The following is a 25,523-nucleotide window of genomic DNA, read 5'->3' as shown; positions in this document are numbered from 1 at the left end:
GAATATGTCATGGCAAAACTGTTTTCAACACAACATAAATGACAAGCAATTAAACATTTTCACTTGCATAGCCTTTCCTGTCTCTTACCTTCTGCAATATTAGGATGCTACAAATTTTACAAGTAACTTTTGATTTTCTTCTGTTGCTACATTAACTACTAGCCTTTTACTTCTGGTATTCTTCAAATATTCTAGCAAATACAAGTGTCAAAGATGGTTACATTCAAATAAGAGAACTTAGCTATAATGAATAGTGTGTAACTGCACAGATAGAACAGTGACAATTACTTACATGTGGTAGACTCCTATCTACAGTTTCAGCATCGTTATATTTCAGCAGTTGCTTTGTTCCCAAACTAGAATTTTACTTCATCTTACTAAAAGGCCACTTTCATGACTAGTAGACATGTGGGAGACTCAGGAGGCACAAGTCTTGTCGTGCTGTCACAGACTATAAATTCACAAATTCTGTGAAATTCAGGTCACTGGAACCTATCAGTGTTCTTTAGTCAGCTGCACATTTATGGAGCTCTAGGGATCTTAGTGGATCTACTTCTCACTTGCACAAGTAGAAATGAAAGGACAATAAGGCCTGTGAAGTCTAACAGGGAGATCTGATGGTCCTCTCCCAGAGCAAATCCTGTAGAAACTTCTGTTTGCCTGAAATTTCTACAAATAACTGACAACAAAAAAAATTGTGTCCTAGAATGCAAATAAATATTTCCTCTTAAAAAGGAAAGAAAATGCGTAAATCAGAAAAAAAAAAGAACCCTGAATCGCAGAGGTAGTGTGAAAACATTCAAAAGTCATTGTCGCAGTTTACTAGTGGAAATGGCTAGAATAGCTGGGAATGAGACTAGAATAGTCTGACAGTGAGTGTTACTAATCTCAGTGGTCAAATGTAATGTATTCAATTCCACCTAGATATGTCATTTATTCAGATGGTAAAAAGATTTTCACCATTCTGATGAATACTGTCCTTCTTCTATACTCAGATACTGAATTCCATACAAAAAATTATTTCTTCTTCTGCTTCCTTAACTCACATACTCATTATCCTAAGCATCACTTTACATTATGTTTGTTTCAAAATCAAACAGTAGCCTTGTTGCTGGGGGCTTTACTGATCTCTCCAGCTCAGTGAGCTGATGCTTAACCTATTGAATACACTTGTGAAACGATTATGCTCAGCTAAAAATGAAAGCAGCATTTGAGGTTTTTCTTCCACTTGCTCTCTTTGAGAGGTGAGATAATAGAGACAGGAAATAATCTCATGCAATCTGTATCTATGTACATTTCAGAGGTACTAAATTTTTAGGCTGATAAAAACCACAAAATGACAGATAAGAAAATTAACTGAAGACAGAAAAAAATATCCACTCAGAATGTTTAATTATGTGGTGCATTATGAACATTATATCAGCACACAGTAGGTAACAGGTTAAGCAACAATTTTTTTAACTAATTGAAATTCCATTTTTTGAAAACTGCTACATCCCAAAGAGAAGCTACCCCAGATTATATTTGATGTTAAAAAAGTATTCTGAAAGAATGGATAAAGGAAGAGTGTCTTGTGGCTAACAAAATTTATCTTATGTGTTAAAGCAAAAAATAGTCCAAAAGGACAAATCACAACAATGGATAAACCGTGTTCTGTGTTGACCAAAGCCGACCTTTGTCCTCATCAATCTGCTCTTTTAATTTAAGCGAAACAAAAGATAAGTTTTTAAAAATAAAGAAAACAAAATATCAACACACCATCAAAAAAATCCCAAACTCAAACTAAACCCCAACCCCAGCACAAAAGTTCTTTTCTTCAAAAACTAAGAATAAATCCTGCATTCTTAAAAAATGGGTGAGGTTTTCTTGGTCAAGGAAAATCAAAGTATTAACTTGTAAATATATTTGTGTTCTCTCAAACTCATGTTTTTCTGGAGCAGACACCAGGTATGATTTTGTTGAAATAAACCAACTATAACTATTGAATTTTAAGGACTTAGCAAACATTCCATGTTGCATACTAGGAATCTTCATTTTATACATGACATAGAGGGACTAAAGTGGACATTCACTTGGATTATCCACTAAAGTTTAGAGTGTTTTATCAGAGAAAAAATTCAAGGTAGAATATAGTGCCATTTAATAAAAAGTATGATGAAGTTTCACAGATTTCAAATGAAAAACATGATGCAGTTCTTCCTGATACAGCTGGAAAACCAGTCACATGAAATTATGCTGGTAGAGATGGAATGTATTTCTATCCACAACTTTCCACTGTCACAAAGCACAAACATTTTCTTGCTGAGAAGATAAGACCATCTGACATGCAGCCCAGTATTCAGCAGTGATTTTGCTGCACAAGACTCCACAGGAAAGGGAAGGGAAGTGGAAAAAGGGGAATGGCCTTGAAGTTGAAAGGATGCAGCGTAGCTCAAGAAGTTACACAGGCCAGGGAAAAAGTCAGTTCTTTCCCTGTCCTTTTTCTCACTTTATCCATTCCTCTAGGGACAGGCTGCCTGTGACCTGACCTATACAGGACTGGCCTTTTCTGTCGTGCAATGCTTTCTCTCATCCTCCAAAGCCCCCTCCTCATTCTCTTGGTGAGGAACATAGGAAGCCTGCTGAGAAGAGGTAAAGGGCAGGAATCAATGCTTGAACTAGTGAGGGAGAAAAACTCGGAGGAGAGTCTTCAGAGTACAACAGCTGGCTTCCCGTGTACTGATCCTTTTGTCAGCAACAGTGGGAGATGATATTTGTGTTATGAGTTTGCATATTATCATTCCTCTGGATTATATACGTTGAGATTATGGGAGTAATAGTATCAGTTAATAATATCAGCTAATATTTCTTAACGAATGCTCATACCTCAGCCGAGCTTCACAAATGCTCTACAGAGACAGGTGCACACATTATGCTTGGTTGAAAGGCAGTATATTATTTGAGTAAGCTCAACCATTTTACTAAATTGCTTCTTTATCCGAAAAGGTCTATCTGAAACAAAGCTGGTTTATGTTGTGCAGATCCATGACTTAAATTTGGTCTAACATACAGAATCCATACATGGTTTTCATTTTGCATTATGCACAGGGTATAAAGGGTACCAGAAGTTCAGACTGAATGGTGATTTCTCTTCATTAGTGGAGTGGAGATCAAAGGCAAAACTTTTCAGCATGACAGAACTTCCTTTGTGGAAGTAGTTGCTCTGCACTAAATCCTAACACAGATCCAACTGCCTTCTTGCTTCTTCTTATTGCAAGGAGGTGTTTTTTACAGAAATAAAGGACAACCATAGTTCTAGACTAACACTGTTTTAGGCCTTTTTTCCTGGACTCAGGTTGATTGTAAAGTTCAGAATTACTGAATAAATGTGGAAATCTACAGGCCATTGACAGTACTAATAAAAAAGAATATTTTTTAACATTTTATTTTCCTTTGTACTGTAAAATGCCTTTTCTCTTTTGAGCTGTATATAGGTCATTGAAGAGTATACTTTAGAGAATCATCTTTGAACAGAACTGTAAAGAAATATGTTATTGGACATTGCTACTGAAAGATCCTAGATACTTGACAGCTCAAGCCTTCATGTGCACAGTTATAGTACAGCACATATGCCAAATCTTATTTTAAAATCAATACAACTGGACAGAATCAGTGTGAAGCTACAGAAGCTAGATAGACTTATATTAGCTTCTCTGAGCAGCTAGATTCTGTATAAGCATCCTCATAGTGATTTCTCAACACAATCGCAAGGTAGGGAAAGAAGTTTTCCTTATTAAAGAGATTTAAATTAAAAGCAAAGGTAGACTTTATTCAGCAATTCAGAAAGGAAATACAACTATGAAGAAAGTAATTCTCATCCTTGACAGTGCAGTTTTGTTTCTCCCTGCAGGACCAGGAAAGAAGAAATAAAAGATGAGGACTTTTCCTTCCTACAAAATTGGCAGTAAAAGACTCCTCCTTCAGTCGTATGGAGCTGAATATATATGATTCTCCTAGACTTAGTTGTTATAGCACTCAGGCTGCCTATCACCAAAAGAGGCATCTGGAACATCTGGCCCATCCCAGCATGCATGCATTACAGAAAAAACAGATCTACATTGGTTTTGGACACATTTTAGTTCTCAGCATGTACCATTAAATTTTATGTCGTTTGTCACGCTGACTTCTGCAGCTCCAAGAACAGTTAAATAGCATTTACATCACTTTGTGCTGAAAGGCATGCATTACCAACTTCCTGGGGTCAGCAGGAAGAAAAGAAAAAGCAAATTAAAGCAAATGCTGTGAAACAATGACTAACCCTGAACTACTATAATGCTTCAAGTTACCTTTAAAATAAAAAGGGACTCCTGCCATAATATTCTCAATGACTACCTTGAAGCAGTCATTATTTCTGTTATACTGCATAGGGAATATTGAAATGAAAAAATCTATCTTAAAATTAATTAAAAAGTAAGTCCCTTCTACATACTGAATTCTAATTCACAAAAAACCCTAGAAGATTCAGTAGTTTATAATCCAATTTCTTAATATATGGCACTACAAAACAAAATATCCAATTACTTAGTAGATAATAGGCCCAGAACATTTACTGCCAAGTAAAACCAGAAAAAAGATCATTATCTTATTTGAGAATTTAATGTAGTAACCAGAATTCAATTTCAGAGTTTCAGAAACTAGTGCAGATCTAAGGCAGTAAAACCACACAGTTGAACACCATGTGGATTTTCAGACTGGGTCTGGAGTATGAACTTGATGAGCTAATATTATTCTGAATGACCTCTTGTCAATATAAAATAAAAACACATCCAGATTTTAACTCTTTTCTGGTAAGCCCAGAGTCTATCCCAGCAGTGCATTTCAACAGTCTCTAATGGATATACTTTTGTGGTATTTACATATACCTCATTATTTAGCTTAATTTGGTGAACAATGTCTCTTCAGAAGTGAAGCATAGTAAACATCGGAAGTCATGTTCTAAGAAATACTTTATTGATTAATAATTAACCATAATAGCGTTGTTAATTGTAATTGACTCTTCCTCAAATTCTGTGACATGAGTCACAGAATTGCGTATCAAATTAGCATTATAAATATATCCTGAAAGGGGCAGTGTTTCTTGACAGTGATATTTTACTGCAACATAGCTTTATGCATCATTTTATATCCTGGGCATACTGCCAATGTTGCATTACCTAAATATCCATTTTATATAGTAACTCTGCATCCTCACAGCAACTTATGAAATCAGCCTAATTGTTTAATTTTAGGTTCCAAATCAACATTCTTTCCAAAGCATTAATCTAGTGGTGAATCTATGCAATTACCCATTTTGTAAAACTTCTTACGTCTGTGTCTGGTAATTTAAACTACTGTTAAGTGAGTGCCTTTTTTTTTTGTGTGTATGTATTTATGTAAGTGCTTAGAAAATAAAGCAATGGCTAAGTTACGCTGGGTATCTCAGTTCCTCCTTCCATCATGCCATTCTTGTTGGCTTAAAAGACACTATCAATCACTTTCCCTTTACTAAAGATGGCTAAGACCCTGTTCAGCAGGGTCATCTCCATTTTTCAAAGCATTTAGGTAGGCTTAAATATTTATCTCTATCCCAAAGTTGTTCTGGGCATGTATTAAGTGTAGAGGAAATAATAGAAATTTGATTATAACAGTTCTGCAGTTTTGACTTCCATAAAAACCCAACCAGCCAAAAAAACTAAACCAGTTTTGTCATCTGATAGTACTGCCTCCAGGCAGCTGAGAAAAAACAAAACACAGAGCAGAAGAGCAAGGGAGAGTTAAGCTGACCTCAGAAAAGTTCTTATTATTTCTTTATTTTTAATATGAATGTAACAAAAACTGGTTTATAGTGATTTGGTTTGCCAAAGTTTAGAAGTATCTTCTTTTTATTAACCTTAATCTTGCTGTAGACCGAATTCTTGATAAAATAAAATCTCATTATGCAAATAAATAAATATATTAATGTGCTTATGAAAGTCCCAGTAACACCTTCAGACATGAGATTATCTACGTAAAAACTAATTTTTAATTCAGGAACACAACTATCTGTTATTTTTATCTTCCTTTTTGTTACCCAAAAGCCATTAAATATTCTTTGGTATTTAATATTTTCATTCTGGGTAGATATCTTTCAGGACAGATATGCCAAACAGTGTTTTGTTTCTCTTTTCTGAATTCTTTCAGTATTCAAAGTGGACAGATGCAAATATGAATGATTCTGTACTGGCAAGAACCCACAAAACCTGTGTCAGCAACTCTTGTGTATTTGTTGACTCAGTTCCTCTTGTATATTTATAAGGCAGTTGACTAAGTGCCTGAGATATTCCGATTCCTATGACTATCTCCTGAAGGACTGCAAAGGTCTGTCTCTAGCGTTCAAAACATGGATGGTGATAAAAGAATTTATACCACTCTCTCAGTCAATGAATAATGATTTTCATGTGTCCACCTCTGTAATTACTACACATTAGAATTTATGAAAGAGGTACTGCACTGACTTCTTGGGTAGACCAACCACTACAGGTAACGTTATCTCCTTTTTTCTGGTTTCCTGTATTTCCTTCAGACCCTTTACATTTGATGCATTATGTCATTAGTTTCATATTTATTGTGCTATCCTACAATATCATATTATTAATTTATCTTGCCTGTTTCAAATAGTTGCATTCGTATTAACGTGCAAAGAAAGCCACAGAATGAAGAACTGCTCCTAGTCGCTGTGACTTATAAACAGAAACAGTTGAAAAAAATAATATAAAACTGTGTATTTATTGCAGATATTTAAGATAAAATAATATTTCTATTGAAACTTCTGTTACTACTGATGATGAGAAATAAATTGACAATAAGCCTGGGAACTTAACCAATAACTATCATTATTTAAAGGGTGCAATTAGCATCTTACCCCATATGACTCATATCCCTCATATCCTCATTCCGAAGAACGGAAGACAGGTGAGTCAACAGACAACCATCACTCTTCCAGATATTACCTAAAGCCAGTTGATTCATCTACCATCTTGTGAAATACTGTTCAGTTTTCTGCTGACTTGCATAATTTTCTCATTCATCTTATAAACGAACTTTTCTCTCTGGATCTGAAATCCTTTTCTGTGACTTTGTGATCCAGGTAATCTATTCAAGATTTTTATGTACTTACGTGATAAAGTGGAACTGTATTGTTTTCTGCCAGTGAGAAATTCAAGACATCTTGCTGTCCAGGTTCAAGCCTAATATTAATAGTAGATGCCAATACAGATGGACTAATAGGGTAATTTGTACTGCTTGTGGGTTTGCCCTTTTTTCTTGATCTACGACCTGTGTCCCTTTTGTTGTCCTTTTGTGTCAAAGGCTCTTCTTGGATAACCAGTATCTTGTCATCACTCAGATACCGCAGGAGTGAATTCTCAGAGTCAGTTGTTGGAGGAAAGAAAAGAAAAAAGAAACATTAGTAAGAGGACACAAAAAGAGAATAAGGAAAAAGGAAAAAAAGAACTTTGCTATTACCATGCTTCTTGCAAAGTTCATAATTCCCACTGGAATCAATAGAAACTTATTCAATTAGGACTGCTGGTCTGAACACTGACAGTACAATTGCAGATTCTTGTTTCAAATACTAATTCATACTAATTGAAACCTGTCTCAAAGGACATATCATCTATAACATCAATTAGTGTTTTCTAGAACTGTGAAGATTAAGAACTGATTGCTATTAACATATCTGAATTTTATAAGTCTCTTTTTCCCCTTGATGTTTATCTTTTTTTATATTACAATTAGATAGAGTAAATCCCTTCTACTAATACAAACTTTTTAATTAGCAGAAACACAAAACCCCTGATACTAAACAGGTTCTTTTATGCTCTCTGTGGTACTCAAGAAAAACAGACTGGGTTCCTGTATCTCCATGCTTCTTAGGTAACAAAGAAAAAAAAGTTGGAGAACAGGAGAGGAGAAAAGAAAAAAATACTCACCTCTGCTTCCCCTCTTGTACATGTTTTGTTCTTTTGACTCCCCTATCCAACTGTACTCAGTAGGCATAGAAACAGGCCTTAAATCTCCTGTAAACAATTCCAAGATAGACGATTATAATTTTTGGAGGCTAAAAATAGAGGAGGTATATATTATGTTTATAAATTACAGTCATGACATGACCCTTCAGAGCAATCCTTTTTATCAGCACCTATATATAGGTGTAGCATTCAGGATCAATTAAACATCATATACGCTGGATTCTCCTCTTCATCATGCCAATCTGAAGGAAAGTACCACTGACTTTGGTGAAAATCCTTGTAAATGGGAAGTAGATTACAAATACATTTTTGAACTCTGTTCTGTAAGAACTTGCTCACTCATTAAATAGATGTTTTGGAATAATTAGAGAATCAGTTTTTAAATGGACTAATATGCTTTAGTGAAACTAGGAAGACTGTTAATACAGATACAACATTATATATGTATCAATTAAACAGTAAAACCTGTCTGGCTCGGAAAACCACATGGTGAGTAATGAGGGGATCTCATTTCAAGAGCATGAATTTTAAATGTCTTAAAAAGAAAACATGGAGTGCAGTTTGGTAACAAAAGCAACAAGAACAAAAAAAGAAGATTCAGACATTAGGGGTTTTATTAATACAATTTTATTGCTCTGTGGCTGTAAGATATTAATGGGCACTAGTCATTCCCTGCTATAGTATCAGTAGAACATTAATAGCAGGCCATTAAAGGAGGAATACTGCATACCCTACTATAAAGCATTTGCACTCTGGCCTTGTCAGTGTGCATTATTATCACAAAACACAGAAACACACCCTCTACATTATGGGTTAAGTTCTGTCTGACCCATAAAGCCAAAGATTCATGTTTCCATGTACCTGCTGACTAGACTTTGTGTGTTTGTTGAGCACTTGAACACATTTTTTTATGTTCGTTTGCTACTGTTCTGTTTCTAGGATAATTATGGAACTTAGAGGTGAACAAATGTTTCTTTTCCGTTATGAATTTTCCCAGGTTGATTAGAGTGACAAAGTATTTTCTGTGGATTATTTGCATGCCAATATAGTGTTTTATTCACCATTCTTCCAAAACACAGATTCGTAGCTACTAAAATGCTGGGGAGATTTTAAAACAAACAGGTTTGTCAGACAAGTATCCTTCTGGATAACATGATTTTCTGAAAATGGAAGGGATAACACACCTAAAGTACTGAGATATTCCCATATTATACTTCTGCTCATACCATAATAGTGTATAACTAATTTTACGGTAAATAAATGTTTCCCTATCTGCCTGACAGTTGCAACTAACTACAAACATATTATTCAAGTCCTAATCTCAAATTTGATGTTAGAAGAACAATACAAATTAAGAAATAAATCAAACGAAAGGATGAACTGTTAACATGGAAAAGAATGAGAAACAAGTGAAGATTCTAAATTAAAAAAAAAAAAGAAAATAAGAATGCACATAATGGATGAAGATCAATGTAATAAAACTTAGCAGTATTTCTGTAAAGAGAAGTAATGTCTGGAGTTCTGGAGAGATTTGTAACACAAACGCTAGATACCTCAGCACAATTGACATCAGAGTAGAAATACAGGAAAGGAAGTACACAAGCCAAACAAAGGAACCAGTGATTTTGCATATTGCTTGTTTTGCTTCCAAGTTCTTTTCCAAACAAATGTAACCCATGAAGTGTTTTAACACTGCAACTTGGACATTTAGAAATATACAAAATTATTGTGCACATGTACCGGTATAAATCAAAAGGAAAAAAAACCCCTCCAAACTTACTTATGATGTTTTTGCCTCTAACACAAAACAGAAACAATTTGACAATGCTTTGCACAAGAACTCTAAATACCATAGCATGTTAGAGTAGGACTAATGTTATAGTAAACTCTTGGTAAGACAAAAAATTCACTGCAGCACTGATAAATACAAGCTTAACTTTAAAAAAATTGTTCAAAAAAATGGTTCAAGGAAATGAACTTATCTGCCTTACTAGATTTTGCATGTATCATCAGTATGGAGTGCCTCATCTGCCTGAGTATCTTGCCACCCACCTGCTGCATCAGAGACTGGTTTTTAATAACCACTTTAATTCTGTTAGGTCCATGTCAGGAACTTTCTGAACTGTGGTTTATGTGAGTCCTTGCAATATTGAAAGTGTCTGCTCAACCATCGAAAACTTCAGTTTTCATTTTCCTTACTTTGCCCATGGCCATTTGGTTCCAGCATTGGACAGGTGTTTATTGGACCTACCATAAATCCTGTCTTTCCACCAAAAGACATATCGTCACTTTGAAAGGTCAAATGCACATCTTTAAGTAAAAAAAAAAAAAAAAAAAAAATAAAATACTATAAATAAGTACAAAAAAAATCTCATTTTGAAGTCTGATATAATTGACAGATTAATCTGTATTTTAAAAAAATTGGGTTTAACAATTGGTTTTGATACAAAGGCATATTCTTGAGACTTTAAAATCAAATTCCTTCTAGATTTTCAAAGTTACAGAAAATCAGAACTGTCCATCAGAAACACTAGAAAAATCTTGCATATTACCAGGATCAGGCACAGAGCCCGACATTAGAAGTCATCGTGCAGCCTGATTTTATGAAAGCAAGCCAAATACATCCACCTGGCCTCAATGTTAATCACAGTTAAGACTTATCTTTCTTTCTAATTTTATTATAAAATGATGTCACTTATCAGGGGGATAAAGACTGAATATTACTAGTCTTAAGATGAAATCCTATTCTTTAATGTTACAGCTTTTTCAAGCATCAAGTATATGGCTGTACTAGTTACTAAAAATATATCCTGTATCTCACAAAGATTTATTAAAGTTTCCTTGTTCTGAAAACACAGTATGTGGATGTATATACACAATTTTTACCATCAATCCAGCTGTAGTTATCAAAATACAAATACAGGACGAAAGTTTAATTGAGAAACATAATATAAACTTGCTTTCAATCTAGTAGAACAACAAAGCCAAGACAAAACTTGGGAAGATGGATGGCCTTTGTTGGGAAAGTCTAGCTACAGTGAATTACCACACTCTAGCAGTGATAGTCCAGTGCATTTTGACATAATTTGAAGCTTTTTAGATTCTACCCTCTCAGCTCTTGAAACAGCAGGTGAGGTTACTTTACTGCCACTTATTAGTTGACCTTAGGCAAAAGGTAATACAGCTGAAACCTTAATCAAGGTAAGCTATGTAAACTATGTCATAGATACCTCACATAAAATAAGAAAACCTCAGCAAACAGTTATTGACAAAGGAAAATGTACAGCTTAACTACCAAAACCTGTTTTGGCATCTGGAGCCATCAGTTCTAACTCTTCTAACGTTTATGATGGTAAGAACACTTCAGTCTGAGAGCAGGGATGAGAAGCTGCTTTGGCTCTAAGTTCTAACAACTGGAAGAAGCAGGGGAAGCTCCATTTAATAACACACATGGTATCAAGTCCTGCAGAGACCAGCCACTTCTGTGGCAGACCAACAAAATCAGTGCCTGGAGTGCTGAAAGATTTTTCTCCTCCCCCCCCCCCCCACCCCGCAGTGTGTTCCATTTCAGCTGTTATTGTATCTTCCACTATAACTGCCTTTGCTATTATCTCAATTGAACTGCAGCATGTTTTTATTACCTGGCTTCTTCGCAGGCACATTTTTCTTTACTATTCTGAGCTTGTGTGAGGTTTTCCCTTTCCTAAATATCAAAGACCAACAAAAATTATGAACTTCTTTTTTTTTCTTTTTTCTTTCTTTTTTTTTTTTTTTTAACAAAATATGAGAAAGGAAAAAACCTGAGTCTCAGAATGTTTTCTGAGTCTCATTCTCAGGTGAATGAAGTACGTACTGGTGGCATTGCAGATATATATATATATACACACACACACCCCTCAAAAGATAGCACCTACCCATGCATAATGCTATGATCAGGACAAGTTCTCTCTTGGCTCAGAAATAATGCTATTTTCAGAAGCAGATATAATAACAGTTCTTAAAAGAAAACTGTTAAATTGGTAAACTTTACAAAAAAAAAACTTACTTCCTTAAAATAAAACCACTGAAATTATATGGAGAATACACTGTTATATTTCGATTGTGTTCTTCTAAAATTCACCAGAACCAAGGAAATAAATTTTAACAGGTGAGCAAAAAAAAATTGTCAATTCATTTTCAGGAATACATTTTATATAGATAAGTATACTAATATACAATGTACATACGCATATACCTGTACACTCATATGGATTTACATACACAAGAAATTTCTATATAAACCCACGGTAAATTATTGTTTTAATAGCATCTTAGGTTTTAAGCAGTCCCCATTCTAAGATTTGGAAATATATTTCAGGTATTAACAAATGCACTGTAAGATACTAATGTTATTATATCCATTTAATACAGCACTGAATTTTGGAGGGCCTTGCATCTTACAGATACTTTCATACTCCAAGTAAGTCTTTTCAGGCCCTCCATTGAAGTTTAGCAGCCCACAACACTGCAACTAAAATAATCTCGAAGAGTTTGTGAATGAAATTGAGTAAAGCAAGACGCTAGCAATACAAATAATATGAACCTAAGTAGCATTCAAAATTTTAAGTATGCACTTCAGAATAAATCTATATCCAACTTAGCCCCCTGATCATGAATGTTGGCTTGTAATTATACTAATCATTCCTTCACATAAACTTTTGGGTTTTGTTTATTATTCAGAGCCAAGAGGTCATGGTCTAACAAAAAATGACAGATATTTGACGGCACTGCAATGTCAACAGTACAATCTCCAAATTCAGTCAATTAAAAAATGTAAGAAATCAAACCTACCATGAGTGGGTGTTTTTTCTCTCCTCCGCACTCCTGTAGCTCTGCTTCTCTCATACTCAGAGCCCACAGGGTGGCCTTCACTCTCGATTAGGGTGTAGTATTTCCCACTTTCATGCTCCAGAAAATAGCTTGGAGAGTCAGAGCCTTTCATCCCAGACTTTCCAAATTTGCTGATGTCATCACAAGACATTATTCCAATTTCATCCCTATAAACAGTAAACCAGAAGATTCTGGAGAATTTAACCACTTTATGATAAAGCTAAAGTGTAAAACTGTCTCTCCGAAGCACTACAAAGTCCTATAATTGAAATGCTATTATGTGAGAACTTACATAAAAGTGATTCAACAAATGTAAATTAATGAAATCATCATTAGGTTTCATTTTACCTGTAAGATAAACATAGTTATTCAGGAGTTTTCTAGTACCTGAGAGGTAGTGCAAGGAATTGATACAACATGAGGAGACAAAGGGTTCCCTTGCAGAAATGCATGATTTAGAAGAAAATTGAAGTGATCACGTAGAGGTAAATAAAACTAAATGGTTAAAGACTTCTTTAAATGCTTTCTTGGTTTCAGCCTAAAACCAGGTTTTGCTCAACTTGTGTCTATCTAAATGAAAGTTAAGTTTCTCAAAATAATGATACACTGCTTAAGTTTACTAAACATTTCAATAAAAATTACTACCAATTTTAATAATGTTAATATTTATATTAATAAATATTTAGCTTCATTCTGGGGCTTCTTGTTTTGTCTGGTTGTTGTGGTTTAAACCCAGTCAGCCATAAATCACACAGTCGCTCTCTCACTCCCCCCACTTTTTCTTCCCCCCGTTTCTGGAGGGATGGAAAGGAGAATCAAAAGACTGCAACTCCCACGTGTTGAGATAAGAACAGTTTAGTAACTAAGGTATAACACAAATCACTACTGCTACCACCAATAATAATAATGATAAGGGAAATAACAAGGGAAGAGAATACAACCGCTCACCACCCACCGACCAGTACCCAGCCCGACTCAAGCAGTGATCTAGCCCTTCCGGGTAACTGCCTCCAGTTTATATAGTGGGCATGGCGTGCTGTGGTATAGAATACCTCTTTGGCTAGTTTGGGTCACGTGTCCTGTCTGCTTCCTCCTGGCTTCCCCTCGTCCCTGGCAGAGCATGAGGCTCAGAAGGTCCTTGGCCAGACCAAACATTTGAGCAGTAACTAAAAACATCGGTGCTATCAGCACCATTCCCAGGCTGAAAGTCAAAACCACAGCACTGCACCAGCTACCAAGAAGGAGAAAAAATGACTGCCACTGCTGAACCCAGGACAGTATCCACCCCTTATTCCATACCATTCATGTCATGCTCAGATCCCACATTTCAATATACCATCACTCTTATCTCAGTGCACTCTTGTCTCAGTGCACTCTTATCTTAGTGCATAGACCAATCGCTATAAAGCTGCTGAGTCCGTCTGGTCCATGATGTCAGGCTCCATCTCTTGTAACAGACTTTCAGGGCAGGAGAGGCTGTGTGCAGTATTCACACTTGTGAATAACCTGGGCAATAGTGTCCATTGCTAAGTCCACCCCTCGATCATGAGTCCATCTCTATGTTGCATCTCTGCCCTGATGGTCTGAAGTGCCTTGGGCCCACCAGGCTCAAAATAATTCACTCTCCCCTTCAGCAGTCTCTGCAACTTGTCACTGCGGACTCCATACAGCTGCCTTCCATCTCCAATGCTTCCAAAGCACTGGAGGGGCCCAGTGGACTAGATACTCCCCCACACTGTCCTACACACCCTGCCACTCATGACTGTCCAGCCATATTTTCACTGGAGGGGCCCAGTGGACTAGATACTCGCCCACACTGTCCCACACACCCTGCCACTCATGACTGTCCAGCCCTATTTTATTAATCTAGTGAAATTCAAGTGTAAACTTTAATTTTTCAAAACCTTGAATTAATTAGGAAGTAAATACCTGGGGCCATAAAGTCCTGACATAGGAGACAGAATGAAAACATCCTGGAGTGTGGAGTTCTCCATTTTTGAGGATATGCCCATTGTACTCGTTGGTGTTGTAGAACTGCTTGTTGGACTAGTTGGAATTACAGGCTGTAAAAAGGGAAAAAAAAAAAAAAGGCACATGAAAAATTAATGTTTCCTGTGCTACAAATGTGCTAACAATGGAGTAAATGTGCACCATTTAAGGAATCTTGACCTCTTTTTTTTGGATTATCCTTCTTTTCAAATTCAACTGAACTTTCTTCCAAAAAGATGTTTGCCAAAATACTGTTTTACCAGAATTCAAGACTAGTTATGAAGGAAACTGATAAAAGACCACTGAAATTAATTTAAAAGCCATCTCATGGGAAAAAGCTGAGGCTCAGAATCAGAATAAGGTTTTTAATCAATGCAGAAAATCAATTACATGGGGAAGGAGGGCAGACACTATCAAACGCCATTAATACAAAAATAATTACAGAACTCTGTAATACTTACAGTGAATGAAAGTATACAGAAGCAGAATGTTGGGTTCAGTAGAAGATTTACTGTTAACAAGGACAGAATAACTAAATTTCTTTTAAGAAAGCAGAATTTATAGTCATGTATTGTTTCTTATTTCTTTAATGAATCCATAGCAGTGACGATTGTACCACTGTGATACAAAGAGAGGTTCTGGTGACTACCGATAAAATAAAAAGTAACCTATGCAATAAACGTGAGCAATAAATATTGAAATAATAACAATAAATATTAAAAATAATATAATATAATATAATATAATATAATATAATATAATATAATATAATATAATATAATATAATATAATATAATATGGGTGTCTTTGGAGATTTTTGCATTTTTAATTTTTAACTAAAGTTAAACACTATTTTTTGCTCAAATGCCATAAGGAAGCTCAAGGCAATGACTACAAGGACTACAACCAAATATTCTGCGAAGGATACAAAAATATATGCAAAGAATATTTTTCAACACAGGTACAGTCTGTGTTTATAGCAAAGAAACAGAAAATGTTTTTATTTAGTATTACTGTCTAGATTTTTAATATGAAAAACTCCCGTTCAAATACAAAATTGTGCTGAAATAGATACAGCTAGTTTTGTAGAGGTGGAAAGAAAACAGTGACCCTAAAAACTGGATGAAAGCTATGAAGACCAGTTATAATCTTTTTCTAAATGCAAGTTTTTCTATCTTCCAAAGTACAACACTGACATTATTTTTGTGTGATTCAAAAAGAAAAAGCAATCTTAAATACTAAAAAAGGATGCTTTTTCACGAGACTAGCATTCTGCATAGGGGTACAGATTATACACTGCTATGCTTATTGTTAAGCCTCTTACACTCCGATCAAATGTTTTAGGTTTCTTTCATGTTATCAATATAAATAGATAATAAGTGACATGCAAAGACAAGAATAATTCACTACTTACTTTCTCATATCTCCAGAAATTAGGAATATGAAACACAAGTGAAATAACTGATGTACATATTCCTATTTATATCTCTCAGCAAGGCGAGTTCCTTCCAAGATGACATTCAGCTTTTTCTTTACTGTAATTTTCACATTATTTGGAATTATTGCCATATTATTCCATTGCTACATTCTTTAAAACTTCAGTTAATTGTTTCCAAGTAGAAATAATCAAAGAATGAGTTACATTTGCCCCTCTTTCATTTCATTACATTTTTAGAGCTTTTTTCTAGTTTTCTAAACTATAATTTTCCAATTTTTAAATACCAAGTGCCCTCTGGGGTCAGAACTGTGCGCAAATTTAGTAAGCAGATCCTTCAGGGTGTTGGGAAAACATGGAGCTAAAACAGGTGTATAACCTATCTGTTTAATATTAAAGGATATATTCTTTGTTTCATAGCAAACCATTAACAGCTATTCACTACGCAAGGTACCATTGAGTAGTTTTCTACCTATTCAATCTCAATTCCATCTAGTCCTGAATTCTCTATGCCATACTTATGAGGATGTCATAAGAAAATGTATTAATATCAGGGTAAGATATACAGATTCTGTCTTATCCACCAGGCCAGGTAACCGCTCACAGAAGAGTTTTAGATCTGTTTAATGATTTCTTCATAATAAATTCATATTGATTTTAATCATCTGTTATCTTCCAAGTGCTCACAAACTGTTTGTGCATACTAAGTGACTGACTTAGAATTCTCTGGCCCTTACCCTTCCACTTTCTGAAGACAAGCATTACACTTCTTGTTTTCTGAATGTTATTATAATTCATCCATCTCTCAATTTCAAAACACATATGTTTGAAAAATAATGGTCAAAGAGTGCCCTGCCCCCAACACAATAAAACAAACCCCAGCTCTTCTTGCCTTTTCCATTGGTGTACTGTAAGAGCTCATCTGCTGAGTTTACAAAAATGTGTTCTTGGAGTTCAGTTTCCATGTAAAAGGGCTGTAAGTTTTTAAGAAAATACAATGACTCATGACTGTTCTCAGTAAGTTGTCTCCTGCTTTCTCACCTCTCAGGTTTATTTATGTTCTCTACATTCTGTATGAAAAATACCTGTCTTATTGCTTTCCAAGAATTTGTGGGCCATTATGTCTTTGGAACAGGGCCTGTTTCTATCCCTTTCGCACAGGATGCATCCAATTCAAATAAACCGTATTGGGTGATTCTGCTGCTTTCTGACAAGAAATCTTCACTCAGCTGGCCTGGGAATCTTTAATAAATAGAAGAGAGCACCCTCTTTCTTCTCCTTTATTATAACTCAGATTATTCCAGCTAATTAGGTTGTTCTATGATCTGGAGCTCAGAGCAAAGGTAGCAAAGATGCGTACCTGCACTCTGAGCTCTAGATATGTCTGTGATATCAGACATGGAATTTCAATGGTTTATGTATCTGCATAATAGCACAGGGGTCTTATAATATTATTAAAACACTAGTTTAAGAAGTGTGTGCAAATAGAGGCAGAAATGAAAGAAATCCCAAGAAAAACATATTTGCTTTATAGGGGACTTCTGAAAAGTGACACTTTAGGTATCTGCTGTTGTGATTCAATTTTTTTCATGAGAATAGGTAATAATTAGTAAAATAATTAAGCAATGCTGAAATATCGTAATAAAAAAGAAAGACAAATGGTAAATTCAACACTTATCAGAAATAAGCAATTGTCTGCCAAACAGGAAAATTTCAGACTCTTTCAGAAACAAAATGCATTGCTGTAACTCTGAGGGAACTTTGCAAATATGAGGGAAATTAAATATTGTATCTCTTTTGAAAGTGCTGTTCAAAACAACAAGCAAGATCCTATGCATCCTGCAAAAAACTAAGAGGACAGGATGCAGGAAGCTGGTAAAGCCTGGTGGTACAGCAACAGGAAGCTTGAATATGGACATCCCTTACCTTTTGAGGGGATATGAAGATTAAGGTTGGGGTACTGAGTCTCTGCTTTCTCCCTTGAAGGAATAAACTCAATCCCCAGAATTCCCCTGATGGGTGAATTCACAGAAAACACACAGGTGTCACTCTTCTACATGGATTGCCTGCGGTAAGGGAAAATGGGGCTTTGTAACTGCGTATCACCCTATACATTCCTACAGCGTGTCATTTTTGTCAGAATAGATTAATTCATGCCAGTGATACAGCTGACTAATAAGACAAGCTTCCATAAAAAAAATAAATATTAGTGTTCAACAATACAAATACTACTCACAATAAGAAACAGAACTCTCAATATTGTGGAGCATTTCCTGCATACTGGTAAGTTGGTATAGTTGTTCTGTAAGATTGCAGGTATGTTCATGGTTCTTTCAAGTCTTGTGGATTTTGAAATTTGAAATAATATACTTTATTGGGTTTTTTTATGTGTAAATGATAATTTTTGTCTTCAGAGCAAGAGAATACAATGAAATATTTATTATTATGACAGAAGTCAATAAAAGCATTAGTGACATTATGATGAAAAGGAAATGATGGTTCAGCATCTCTTCTGAAACAAGACATTTAGAGAACAGGACACAACTTTATTACTTGCTGCATTTTCTTTATGCTACAAGATTCTCCTTGCAGTTTTTTTTCTCACTGAGATAATAAAGTATATGGGCAGCACATAATTTCAGAATTCATCTAAGCAATTCTATAAGGGTACAGTACCTGAACTATGAACTGGAAACTGAGTTGAGTGGTATACACCAAACCTGCTATTTTCCTTTTTTCACTCTACAAGCATCTGTTCTCATAATGCTGTAGAATTTATCTTTGTACAAAGAAAGAACTCTCCAAATTTGTATGGTTTTCAAAATCTGAAATGAGCTGTTTAGCTAGAATCATTCTGAAGGTACTTATAAAGATGCAGAAAACAACATACATTTCTAATACGCAAGATAAATTGTCACTGTTGACATAAGCTTTACTAGTCATACCAGCTGACAGATTCTATATCTCAAATAATAAGAAGTGCAATAATCTGGATCAAGTAGTTGTAATCCAATTTGAAAAATTCTGCAAATAAAAAGAAAAAATGCAATAAATGTCGTATTTTTTTGATTGAAGTGGCTGGTGTGCTCACTTTTATAGAAAACAGAGCACTATTTGTCATTGCAGATGGAAGAACCATTTTATATTGAGTGGGAAGGTAATCAGAGAGCTTTAAAATTAAAAGAGTCTCCTAATATCACATAATGCCAACTAGAGGGAAAAGGAGAAAATGGTATCTACTGACATGCCTTACTGAAAGATAATTTTAGCACCAAACTTCAGCATGTTAACATTCTGGTTGTTAATTAAGCATCAAGGGAAACTATATGCAGCAAAGGAATACTATGACACCAAGAAATAAATTTTATAAGGATGCATAGATTGTGTATCATTAATAATTCATAAATTAACTGTGTGGTATAATTTTAAACGTAATTATTGTGGAAAAAATACCAGTAACACCTGTGAGTGCCTTAAGCAAGAATAGAAAACACAACACCATTTTCTTAAAAATTCCCACTGCATACTAAATGGAGTTATGAAATACTATTTCTCGCCTCTTTTTCTATAGATTGTTGCTTAAACTGGTCATTCCATCTCCTACATTCATACAGCTGCTTACTTTTTTTGTAAGTATAAAACCTTCTGCCTATGCGGAATGTATCCTGCTTATTTCTGTCAACAGCCTCAGACAGTGCCTGCTCTGTGAGAACCAATTTAATCCATTAATGATAGAAAACTCCAGAAAAACAAATAAATAAACCCAGAAGCGTTCCTACAAATTCAACAAATTAAACTGATCTACAGAGTCTAAAAAATGCCAAAGTCAAACAAAGGCGAGGACATTCTGCCGCCAAGAACAGGGAGAGGGAAGTGAGATCATTGTTTTCCAGCAGCATCAAGCTGTTATGTCAGCTGTCCAGGAAACACAAGCTCTAGTATCATCTTGAAATTTAATCATGCTAGTTCCAAGTCATTAATGACAATAACAAATAATACCAGATCCAGGTGAGACCTGCGGAAACCAGGCGAAAGCAAAATTTGTATCTTGAAATATATCCAGGTCCTGATACTGGAGCCTGCCTCTGTGGCGCGAAGACTAAAGAAGACCTAAAGATGCTCAAGATGACCCAAAGTTGGTTTTCAACATATTACCAAATCTACTGTTAAGAAGTATCACTGGCAATGTTTTTTGGATTCTCCAAAACTATGTATTTTTTTATTTCAATTCCTCAATGCATTGTTCTCCAATTCAGAAAAAAACATATTCTAGTGATGTGAAACTTAAAGCACCCTTTATCCTCATGGGCTCCTGTGTTCTGGGTCATCAGGAGAGGACACATCACAGATAATTACACAAAAATAGCTTAGTGTACTTTCTCTTATCTGGCCACCACAATAAAGGTCAGCATGTTTCATGGGAAATGCCATGTATACAGTACACATTGTTTTCACACTGGCAAAACTTCCAGAACTAGTGCTGCTTGTGAATGATGATTCTTTAATAAAGAGAGGATCTCTACAGAAACCCTGTTGCAAATGCAATTTCCATTTTGCTGCCCCTGGAGGCTTCATATGAAGTTAAAGGAATTGCAAAGCATTCAGATGTGGAAAAATTCCCTTTAAAGAAGAGCAAGTTTCCTAAGATCTACATGTCACAGTACTTTAAGCTTCTGATGAAATGCAACGTAAGGCCTGCATGAGTAAAATTACTAGAGAACTGTTGAATAAGCGAGGCTTCCCAGCAATCCAAGATTATCACTTTGTGAATGCTACTGAAGAATCAGATTTCGGAAAATCATAATAAAGGAGAGTCTTCACTTCAAGATCAGAGATCAACCAGTGGTTGGTCAGCTAATTCCTGACAGCTACCTGGAGCTGGAGAAGAGAATGTTGCTGGAAAGTAAAAATGTCTCAATTGAATTTCCTGTGATTTATTAGAAACGCTTACTGGAGCTGGTATAAGAAAGCCAGTTACAACTGGATGAAAATGAACTCCCTCATGCAATTCACTTTCTGAATGAATCAGGTGTATGCCTCTATTTTCAAGACACAGCACTGCAGCTGAGAGATCTATATTTTGTAGATCCTAAGTGGCTGTGTAAAATCATGGCGCAGATTCTGACAGTGAAAGTGGAAGGCTTTTCTAAACACCCTAAAGGGTGCAAGGTGTGGAAAGATGTCTCTGGTCTGGTCCCGGCAAGGAGGGAGGTGGCAGACTTCCCAGTCTGGGTGGTGCCTGAGCTGGTCTGCACCGAACTGGTGGCCCTGCCTCATGAGCAAGGGCATTTGGGGACAGACAAGACCATGGTGATGATGTGCTCCCCTGCTTGACGGGTAAAATCTTTTCACGTATTCCATGGCTCAGTTGAGGTCTGGGGTCGAGAAGTCACCTCTTCTTCTTCTTCTTCCTCTGATTCACATAATAATCACTCTGATCAGATGCTGTCCCGTGTATTAAGTGCACTGTTTCTTCACATTTCTTCATCCTTCTCACCTCTTTTTTGCTTTTCCTCTTGCGTACAGGGGCAACCAGTATTGGCACAAATTGGTCCTCTGGTTTAGCTGCAGTGATTATCACTGTGGTTGGAGTGGCTGCAGTATCTGTTGTTCGGGTTTGGGTAGCTGCTGTACTTGTCGCTGGGGCTGGTGTAGCTGCTGTGCTTGGAATTGGATTAGCTGCATTGTCTGTTGTAGAGAGAGTCTGAGTAGCTACTGTACTTGTTGCTGGGGTTGGTGTAGCTGCTGTGCTTGGATCTGGAGTAGCTGCGTTATCTGTTGCAGTCAGAGTCTGAGGAGCTGCTGTACTTGACACTAGGGTTGGTGTAGCTGCTGTATTTGGAGCTGGAGTAGCTGCATTGTCTGTTGCTTTGCTATTGGATCTGGAGACATTTTTTTCACTTTGAAGGTCCTGAATAGTGTTGAGCAGGGCTATGTAAGCATAGGCCAAGCCCCAGTACATTGCCATGATTTGTCCCTCTCTGGTATGACCAGCATGACAACACACCTCATTTGAGTGTTTTACTAATTTTTCTGTATTTTTCACTTGTTCCATGGTGAAGTTCCAAAGCACTGGAGGGACCCACTTGCCTAGATACTTCCCCATACTGTCCCATACACCCTGCCACTCATGACTGTCCAGCCTCGGGGAAAACCTCTTGGTCCTCCTATATTGTCGTCTAACCCTAGACAAGACCCAAACTGGACTCTACTTAACTCTTGAGATCAGATGAAATGGTTGTGGGTAAACCACACTCTGTATGTGTGCCAACATGCTGATCCCCATCACAATCAGCAGGCAGGTCTCAAGGGTACACAAAGGCCATTCAAACCCTTCAGAACTCTCAAATAATGCTGTAAATAATCGGGGGGGGGGGGGGGGGGGGAGCTAGGAACAGAAGAGAATGTCTCCTTCATAGTTTGACCACCCAAGGAGGGGAAAAAAGATGTGTAATTGCAAAATACTTCTATTATATACCTCCCAAAGTATAGAGGTGGTGACCACACTGGGAACGCAAGCCAGATCAGTTTCATGATCAATGAGTCTATGATAAAGTACAGTGAAACAAGAACCTTAGCCCAAGCCCCCCAGCCGATAAACACTAAACCAGCAAATACCTGCTGTAACTAAGGTACGATATGCTGAAACTCTGAGATCAAGAGCAACAACTTTGAAAGCCAATAAATCAGCATTGTGATGAGTGACTATTAATCTGAAACAATAAATGCTTATATCACAAATGCGATTAGACACACTCTGGTCAGATATGTCGTTATCTCAACCCTTTGTGCCCCACGTTGGGTGCCACAAAAAACTGTCGTGGTTTAAGCCCAGCCGGCAACCCACGCAGCCGCTTGCTCACTCTCCCCCTCCTTCCTCCCCCCCAGCTCACAGAGGGATGGGAAGGAGAATCGAAAGAATGCAACTCGCATGGGCTGAGATAAGAGCAGCCCAGTAACTAAGGTATAACACAAATCACTGCTGCTACCGCCAGTGATAATAATGATAAGGGAAATAACAAGGGAAGAGAATACAACCGCTCACCACCCGCCGACCAGTACCCAGCCCGACTTGAGCAGTGATCTAGCCCTTCCGGGTAACTGCCCCCAGTTTTACATCCCGGGCATGACGTGCTGTGGTATGGAATACCTCTTTGGCTAGTTTGGGTCACGTGTCCTGTCTCTGCTTCCTCCCGGCTTCCCCTCCTCCCTGGCAGAGCACAAGGCTCAGAAAGTCCCTGGTCAGAGTAAACATTACTGAGCAACAACTAAAAACATTGGTGTTATCAGCGTTGTTCCCAGGCTGAAAGTCAAAATCACAGCGCTGCACCAGCTACTCAGAAGGAGAAAAATGACTGCTACTGCTGAACCCAGGACAGAAGTAGATTCATGAGCATGTTGTTAGAGCAAAGAGTGTCTTTCTTGCACCCTTGTGACAGAAAAACCTGAACCGTCCTGATTCTCCTCTGGGTGTCACCATGCCCTTTTCCTCTCCCCCAGAGGTAGCCACAGAGAAAGAAAAGATGGCACTTAATCCAAGTTTCAGCACTCCTGCCCTGCAAGGATTACACAGACTCATTGAGTGAAGCCGCTGTATAGGATTTAGGCACTTTGAGTAATGAAAAATTCAGGAAGTGCCAGGCAGGAAGGAAATTTGCCTGGTTAAGCTTGAAGGGTTTGCTCTGTTTCATTAATTGAAAAATTATTCAGAAACACTTTCATGCATTATGTGATCCAAACAAAGCCACTCTGAAGCTCCCTCCTTCTGAAAGTGCATAAAGTTATTACAGAATGTTGCACAGTATTAAACATGCGCACTTACTAACTTACTCAAAAACTTTCCTTTAATGACATTTTGAGTTCAGTCTTTTTATGGTGAACCAGTTTCTCCTACATGTTGATGCTGTAGGAAGAACCAGCTGTGATCTTCACAGTTGATTCTTTTGATAACAGGTTTTCAAGGAAGAAGCATGCAAAAAATATTAGAGGTTCTATAAGCAAAAACTCAAACTTGAGAGATGTGGAACAGAAGCAGACTTTTCCTGACATTTAAAAGGTCTGACACACCTGATTACAAACAAGTATTTTTGACAGACTGTGAAATAATGGAAACGGAGAGAAATATTGCCTCTGCCAGCCAAAGCAAGCTACAGAACGTTAGGCAGCCTTCTTCTTCAGTAACATTGTCTGCAAACATTCTCTCCTTTTGTGAATTCCTGTGGCTCCCAACAAAACAACCTTATTGACACATGTGGTATTGACACACATACATATCTCAGCACCTACTTTGAAGGAATTCAGGACTTTTTAGAGGCTCCTGTCCCTTTCACTGGAAGGAAAAATTCTAGTGTTTTCTTTTGAGTAAAGGTTTTACCATGACACGAACATTGCAGCAGCCTTCTTACCTGAAGTGCAAGAGGCTTCCACCTCACATTCTTCAGAAGGGCAGGAGCAGAAACCAGGGTATTCTGAGGACGTTTTTTCAAGGTTAAAATCACTCCATTTGGGTCTTCCCACAATGCATTTACTAGGTTCTTTAACTGCCAGCCAACCTAAGGATAAATTCCATAATTGAATTTTGTAAGCTTTGTTGTTTAAATGTGAAGAAAGTCTTCTATTAACCAAAAAAGGTCTATTACAGCTCTGCAGACATAAGCAGTTTTTATAAACTGTCTGACTACTGTTGGACTGAAATGATGCTGCTGAAACTGTATTTTTTTTTTTTTTTAGTTTCTCACAATGAACACTGTTTCCTTCTTAATAATCTGTGAGATCATTGTACATTTTACATCAAATGAGGAGGACTAGGAGTCATGAAATAATTTCAGCCTGGATACTGAAACAGTCCTTGAAACACTCACTGCTGAGGAGGAAGACAAACTATGCTATAGCAATATATGTAACATATATGTAACAGCTTTAAGATCCTAACTGAAGAGGAATGATCATTTTCTTGATTTATCTATTGACCCCTGGACAGAGCTGAGTAATTCAAGTTCCTGTAAGTTGTAAACAAAGCCATAAAGAAAGGAGATCACTAGTACTGGAAGGATTTCATATTTGCTGCTAACAAAAAGCTACTTAGAGACATTTCTTAACTTTCTTGAATATTTAAATATGAATTTACTGTGAACTGTTTATAGGTGAACACAGAAAATGTATTTTTATGGATTTTTTAAAAATAAATGTTTACAATATGTTAT

The 25,523-nt window shown here is 36.6% G+C and overlaps 1 protein-coding gene across 1 annotated transcript in view; it reads right to left on the bottom strand.

Moving 5' to 3' along the window:
• Positions 1 to 25,523, bottom strand: part of LOC136019277 (connector enhancer of kinase suppressor of ras 2-like) — a 190,609-nt gene that overhangs the window by 37,670 nt on the left and 127,416 nt on the right. The window contains exons 10-14 of the mRNA XM_065689303.1: positions 24,726 to 24,872; positions 14,826 to 14,959; positions 12,858 to 13,063; positions 7,990 to 8,075; positions 7,175 to 7,429 (exon numbers count right to left, since the gene is read on the bottom strand). Coding sequence (XP_065545375.1) covers positions 7,175 to 7,429; positions 7,990 to 8,075; positions 12,858 to 13,063; positions 14,826 to 14,959; positions 24,726 to 24,872 — 828 coding nt within the window. The remainder of the gene's footprint in view (positions 1 to 7,174; positions 7,430 to 7,989; positions 8,076 to 12,857; positions 13,064 to 14,825; positions 14,960 to 24,725; positions 24,873 to 25,523) is intronic.

Source organism: Lathamus discolor, chromosome 9, assembly GCF_037157495.1.
Source record: "Lathamus discolor isolate bLatDis1 chromosome 9, bLatDis1.hap1, whole genome shotgun sequence".
Classification (NCBI taxonomy): Eukaryota; Metazoa; Chordata; class Aves; order Psittaciformes; family Psittacidae; genus Lathamus; species Lathamus discolor.
Note: the sequence above shows the minus strand (reverse complement) of the source record. Positions and strands in the feature narration are given on the sequence as shown.